Here is a 6,491-nt window from a genome sequence, read left to right on the forward strand (position 1 = left end):
CGTCTGGTCAATGGGGGTGCAGGTTCGCCGCCCACCCCCTGTAGTTTTGGTACACAAAAATAAAATAAAATAAAATAAAATAAAAAAACAAAAGAAAATGTTATAAATGTTTCGAATTTGAGAAAATTCATACTGGAAAGTCCTTGAAAGGTCCTTGAATTTGATRTTGACCAAGGTGTGGGAACCCTGGTTTTACTCCTTGAGATTTAATTGACAAAACCCTGTCAGAAATTGGGGTTATGAATATAAATATTGGTTAAAAGAAATGTGGCCAAAATGTGAAGTGTAAATAACTTAAACTTAGAAAAACATAAAGCAAACACTTTATTTCAAACACTCTTATAACATGATGCAGTTTTGTTGGCACTGCTTTATTTTTTAAGGATTCTTTTAGTAAAAACAAGTCTATTTACGATTAGCCTGGTGATAAAAAGTTCATGATGGAAGACTTTCACAGTCTGTAGGCCGACAGCCTGAGCACCTTGACTTCAACACTTCAGTCACAGTTATCAAACCTCACTCTCTGGCTTCAAAGTTTCCTGTTTTTTGTTGTTTTTTGTCACTCAAAGCATCACGGCTGCTCGTCTTCCTGTGGAGTGAAGCAAAAATCAGTTCTACCCTTTTATTCCCTGAAGCTGAAGTCACAAACCAGAGACAGGTGGTCAGATGGATAGTGAAAGGATGGAAGCCTGTTGGGTCCAATCTGCTCCTCGCTGGGCATGTCTAAGACAGCCTCCACCCTCAGCGTGTCTTTAGTGTACCAGATGTAGTCCAGAGTGGTGCAGCACTCCCCCGTGGCCCGGATCTTCCACGTCGTGTACTCCGGCTCCGTCAGACCGTCCTGACTCAGCTTCTTATAGGCCGAGTCCAAGCCGAGAGGAGACGCTGCGAACCGGCGGTACACCTCCTCRCTCGGCACCGCGTTGAAGTCCCCGCAGATCAGCAGGGGCGTTTTAACGTCGGGGTCGCCGCCGCCCAGCGTCTCCACCAGGTTCTGAAGATGCCAGAGCAGGTCGGATCCCTGAGCGCTGCGGAGCCACTCCCAGCCGGAGCGAGCCTTCAGGTGGGTGACGGCCACGCACACGCACCTCCCCGTGCTGCGACAGCGCAGAGTCATCACCACTGCAACCTGAGGCGACACGTCGCTGCATTACTGCCCTCGTTCAAGAGTGATCAACGTGACCGAAGGGGACTTTTGCTCACCTGGTTGGTGGGGATCATCTTGGCGGAGAGCTGTATGTTCACGCTGTCCAGGAGCTCGAAGCGGGACTCGTCGAAGAACAGGGCGCAGCCGTCGGGGCCCGTGTTGCCCTCCACGTCCAGGCACGGAGACCAGGGCTTGGGGCAGAAGTGACTGCCGTAGCCCAAACCCGCCAGAATGGGCTGGAAGGTGTCGTGGAAGTGGTCGACTTCCTGCATGCACAGGATGTGAGGTCGGTAGGTGAGGATCTCCTCCAGGATGAGGAACTTCCTGTGGGACCAGCTGAGGGCCTCCAGGGGACACTGAGCAAAATTGTCCATGCCTACACCCAAAGCTGGGGATCAGAAGGGAGGAGGAGAACACAAACGTCAGCCACAAGAAGTCTGCAAGAGACTGAGGTGTTCCAGTACTGTCATTTATGTGTGAGTTTTACCTGTTACATCATCTCTCTACAGCTTTAATTCCTCTAACTTAAATCATCAGTTTATTTAAAAAGACCAATAGAGTTTTGGTAAACTTCCAACTAGAGTTAAGCTGGAAAAAWWWTTTTTAAATTGGACTTTTTTTAAGTTCTGTCCATTTTTGTGGCCACTAGAGTGCACATGTAGCCCAGATAAGTGACCTGTTACAGCCTACCTTGGGCCAATATGTTCCACTGCATCACCCTGATGGGACTGCTGGGGGCGCTGTTTCCATTTCCATCAGSGAGGTGAACAAAGTTCCTGAGGAACCGAGGTGGTCTGTCCCTGAGGGCCTCCTCACACTGATGAAGGAGCTCCACTGGGTCAGGGGGGCACACAGAGGAGCCCTTCTGCAGGACATGAAGGAGTTAGTTTCACTTTTCTCAATAAATAAATAAATAAATAAATAAATAAATAAATAAATAAATAAGGAACTAAAACTTTAAAAAGCATTCCTATTTTCTGAAAATTGTAATTTGATGAAAGAGGCAAAAAAAGAAGGAAAAGAAAAGACAGTAAAGCAGAATAATTCAAAGGAAATAAGTATAAAATAAAATATTCCTGAGAGGTTTATTTACCAGGCAGAAATCTGGATCCAGGTTTGTGAGAGTGGGCCGGTGGGGGTCCAGGTAGGACGAGGGGAGAGGAAGAGGAGCGCCGGTGCTTTTGAAGGTCTGAATCAGGTTGGTGCACAGCCTCGTGGCTCCTCCACCCATCGGACACACTGAAGAGGAGAAAAATAAATAATTCAACTGTTAATTTTTTTTCTACCAAACAGCTCCTTTCTAGTTTTGACTGGATTTTTAGCGCCACGTCATCTCCTAACTATTATTTATTTAAAGCAGCTCCAAAACAAGCCCTAAAGTTACTGAAAGAAAAGTAAAATAAATWAATTAAACAAATCTCCTCGATGCTGCAATCTGACAAGAAATTGGGCAAATGAACAAAAAACTGTCTTGCAACAAATTTGTTTAGAAACGCTCTGAATTATGTAACTTGTTTGCCGTTACCACGCCCAGTTCAAATACTATTTCACATTTTCTGTCCAGAAGCCAGATTCATGTGAAAAATAAATATCTAACAACAACAGAAGTCATCAGCTCAATGAGCCGACGACGTGTTTCTCTGGTTGGAAAACATCTGAATCTAAACCAAACGTTAAATTAGAGCTTTAAATATTTTACATTTTTTTTTACAACAAAACTATTGAAATGAATTGATTTTTCTTTTTTATTATCATCAGTTCTGATTTTATTTCATTTTATGGGGTCTTGTTGCTTCTTCCATATTTTCTACAAAACAGAACAATTTATTAATTGTCAGAGGAGCAATTAGTTTAAACTTAAGTCACCTTTACATTTTTGGAGCTGCAACACCGGTCTCTGAAAGCTTTTCTTTCCATTTTTAATTATACCCTTTTGACAGTTTCAGAAAAATGAGTAGAAAAGGTGAACTTTAACTTTAAAATAGCTAAATCTATTGCACTGCTTTACAAAGTAAGGGACTTGTTTAATGATAAAGCTCTGTATATGTTATATAACACATTAATTGTACCACACTTTGTCTACTRTGTTGAGGGGGGAAAGCATGTAAGACAATTACATTACCATTATCCATCTAATTTATTATTTTGTAAATTGAAATTATTGAAATTCTATAATTTGGTTGATTATATTTTGTTAAGTTATAAGGCTCACCAAAACACATTACCTTTAAACATTCAGATAAATTTTATTAAGAGACAGCAGTTATAACTTAAAGGGAATAGAGATGTTAATAAAACATAAATTAAGAATCAGTCTGAACGGTGCAGCTCAATCCAAGGAGTGAGATTGAGGAATAATCTGGAAAATTATGTTAAAAATACCAGATACTAGGTACATGTTTAAGAAAATGATAAAAGTTGGGTTTTTGAAGAAATATGAAACAGTATATATGTATTCGTGTAAATTTGTGTTCTAGAAGGATGTGCCTTTTTTAAAGTTTTATGTTAACTGAAGATTAGTATTGTTTGAGTTCATACTTGAGGAAAAAAGTGGCAGATATAAGATTTTTTCTTCATTTCATTTCATTGTATTTGTGGTTTTTAAATTTGTACATAGAATTGATTTGTTTTAAAGCAACGAATAACGATTTAAATAAAAAAATGAGACAAAAAAGAGAGAGTAAACTTTAGAAATAAACTCCAGAAACTGAGAAGAGCTGCTGTTTTACTTTAATTCAACACGCTGAGTTTCACAAACAAAACTTAAAAATCTTCTGAGTCACTAATGAGTGACGTTTAGTGGGTGTATTGAAATACAATCCAAAAACAAAGTCAACCTAAAACATGAGGGGAATAAAGAGTAAACTGTTGTCAGATGTGCTGCTTGGACGTAGCGGCGTCTCCCAGGCGTTTGCTGAAGTCCAGCATGTTCTGGTGCAGGATGGAGAGGACTCCCATCAGCTGCTTCTCCCTGCTCCTCAGTTTGTTCCTCAGTGAGCTCATGGAGTCCAACAAGTGCTGGTCTCTGCTCTGACACTTCAGAACCAGCTCCACATCCTGCTTCCACGCCTCCTGTAAACTCTCCACGGTGTCTTTAGTTTTGTGTTGAAGGTTCTGCTCCTCCTGCTGGAAGTGTTCCTCCTCCTGCCGGCTGGTCCTGAGCTCCTCTGTCATCTGTCTGATGCAGAGCTCCACGGTGCTGTTCTCCGCCCGGACCTGCCTCAGCATCACGCTGTCATTATAGACGCTCACCTCTGCAGCCAGGAGCTCTGAGCTCTGCTTTCTCACCAGGTCCATGTGGGTCTCCTGCAGCTCCTCCAGCTGGGCCTTCAGGTCCGGTTTGGGCAGCAGCAGCAGCTCGGTTTGGTTCTTCGTGTGCTGAATCCACAGCTCCAGCTGGGTCTTCTCCAGGTCCAGCTCCCTGGTGAGTCTGTCGTGTTCGTTCAGCACTTCGGTCCACCTCACCTCCAAATCCTCCTGCACCTCCTCTTTCTCCTCCAGCTCTCTCTGCTTCTCCTCGGTGCTCCTGCAGATGTAGTGGATCTCTGCGTCGATCGCCTGCACCTCCTGCAGGAGGATCTTCTTCGTTTGTTTGCACTCCAGCTCAGTTTGGTTTACGTAGCTCATCAGGAGGTCGGTGTCCGCRCTTCTGGGCTGCAGCTGCAGGAGAGTGGCCTCCTCCTGAAGCAGCTCCTCGTACCTCCTCTTGACACGGACGATATCAGACGTCACTTTCTCCACGTGCTCCTCCTGCCTGCTCTTCGACTCCTCCAGGAGCTGAGTGAACCTCCTCTTGTCCTCCTCACACTGACTGATCTTATCCTTCATCATCTTCAGATCCCCATGCAGCTCCTYGCGCCTCCTCTCAAACTCACGCCTGGCGAGGACCTCCGCTTTCTGGAGTGATCTGATCTCCTTCTCCATCTCCTTGATGCCACTGCTGTGGACAGCTATGGAGGTGAAGCGCTCCTCCAGCTGCAGKTTGGACCTTCTCAGTTGCTGGGAGACATAACAATGCTCAGCCCGCTCTTGGGTTTCCTCTCCGTGCCGGTACTTGAGAACCTCCCGGGCCTTGGACATCTTCTCTCTGAGGAGCAGAGCGGCAGCTTGCTCCTCCTCTAGTTTCCTTTCCACTGTTGCAGTTTCCTCCTGAAGGWTTTTGGCTGTGACCTTTAACCCGTGGGACTCCTTCTCCAGCGTTTCCATTCGTTGACATAAATCATTGCTCCTTGCAGCCTCTTCCTGCAGCTGTTGCTCAAACTGGCTCCGACATGCTGTCACGCTCTGAAGGTGTTTCTCCTCTTCATCCAGGCGAGCGCAGAGTTCACCAAAACGCTGCAGACTTTCTTCTTTCTTGTCCTTCACTCCATCTCTCCTCTTCTCCATGGCTTCTTTCTGCATTTTAATCCTCTCCTCCATCTCGTCCATCTCTCTGGACAGGCTGAGTTTTTCCTCAGAGCAGGCCTCCCTCTCTGACGTCATGATTTCCTGGAGGGATGCATTTTCTTGTTGGACACCAGCGATGGAGGATCTGATCTCCTCTATCAGCTGCAGCTTCTGGTTCAGCTGCGTCTGCTGGTTGGTTTTTAGATCAAAGAGATGATTCAGATCAGCAGTGACAGCTTCATGCTCGGCCTTCACCTGCTCCCGCTCTGTTTGAAGCGTTTTGTTTTGGTTTACAAGTGTCTGCAGCTTTTCTTCAGAGTCTTCCAGGAGGTGAGAGAGCCGGCTGAGGTCTTTGCGCAGCTGCTCCATCTCCTCGGCATTAGACGTCCTGGCTGCGGCTACATCCGCCATCATTTCTTCCTTCACACGGTCGGACGTGTTTTTAAGCTGATGCCTCAGCTTGTTGTTCTCAGTGGTTTCAGCCTCCAGCTGTCCGTGCGCTGCGCGCCGCTTGGCCTCCAGCTCGGAGACGGCCGCGGCCAGGGCGCTGAGGTGGACGCTGGCCTCGGGACTGGCTCTTTCCTCCTCCAGCTGCCGGTTCAGGTCCTTCAAATGCTCCAGAACCAGATGGACGGCCGGGAAGTCCGGGGCCGAGCGGTGCGCCATGGATTTCCGGCTCCGTCCGGGTCTAAAAACCGTGTTTTTTTATTTTATTTTTTACTACAAGAAGCCTTTTAAAACTTCAGGAACCCAATTCCAAAGTTGATTCGCGTCCCCAGGGGAACGGAGCGCTCGACGGCGAGCCACGAAGACCAAAAGAAAAAAGCGAAAGCGATTTTATGTGAAGGCGTCTAAAAAAACATTAAATGCTAAAACTAGATACCTCATAGTGGTAACATAATGACCCCCGCACGCACAAATGCACCGAAACTCAGAAGTCTTTATTCCTAATAAATGT

General features: G+C 45.7%; 2 protein-coding genes across 5 annotated transcripts in view; both read right to left on the bottom strand.

Moving 5' to 3' along the window:
* Positions 1–311: 311 nt before the first annotated feature.
* noctb (nocturnin b) overlaps positions 312–6,491 on the bottom strand; it is a 16,439-nt gene continuing 10,259 nt past the window's right edge. For all 4 annotated transcript variants that reach the window (XM_014018506.1, XM_014018505.1, XM_014018507.1 and 1 more), the window contains 4 exons: positions 2,241–2,386; positions 1,838–2,012; positions 1,204–1,535; positions 312–1,129 (listed from right to left, as the gene is read on the bottom strand). In XM_014018506.1, coding sequence (XP_013873960.1) covers positions 623–1,129; positions 1,204–1,535; positions 1,838–2,012; positions 2,241–2,378 — 1,152 coding nt within the window. In that variant the 5' untranslated portion in view covers positions 2,379–2,386 and the 3' untranslated portion in view covers positions 312–622. The remainder of the gene's footprint in view (positions 1,130–1,203; positions 1,536–1,837; positions 2,013–2,240; positions 2,387–6,491) is intronic.
* Positions 3,856–6,458, bottom strand: ccdc175 (coiled-coil domain containing 175). Its single transcript, XM_014018501.1, has one exon. It carries the CDS (start codon positions 6,197–6,199, stop codon positions 4,019–4,021), a length of 2,181 nt encoding a protein of 726 aa, XP_013873955.1. The 5' UTR covers positions 6,200–6,458; the 3' UTR covers positions 3,856–4,018.

Source organism: Austrofundulus limnaeus, unplaced genomic scaffold (genome assembly GCF_001266775.1).
Source record: "Austrofundulus limnaeus strain Quisiro unplaced genomic scaffold, Austrofundulus_limnaeus-1.0 Scaffold194, whole genome shotgun sequence".
NCBI lineage: Eukaryota > Metazoa > Chordata > Actinopteri > Cyprinodontiformes > Rivulidae > Austrofundulus > Austrofundulus limnaeus.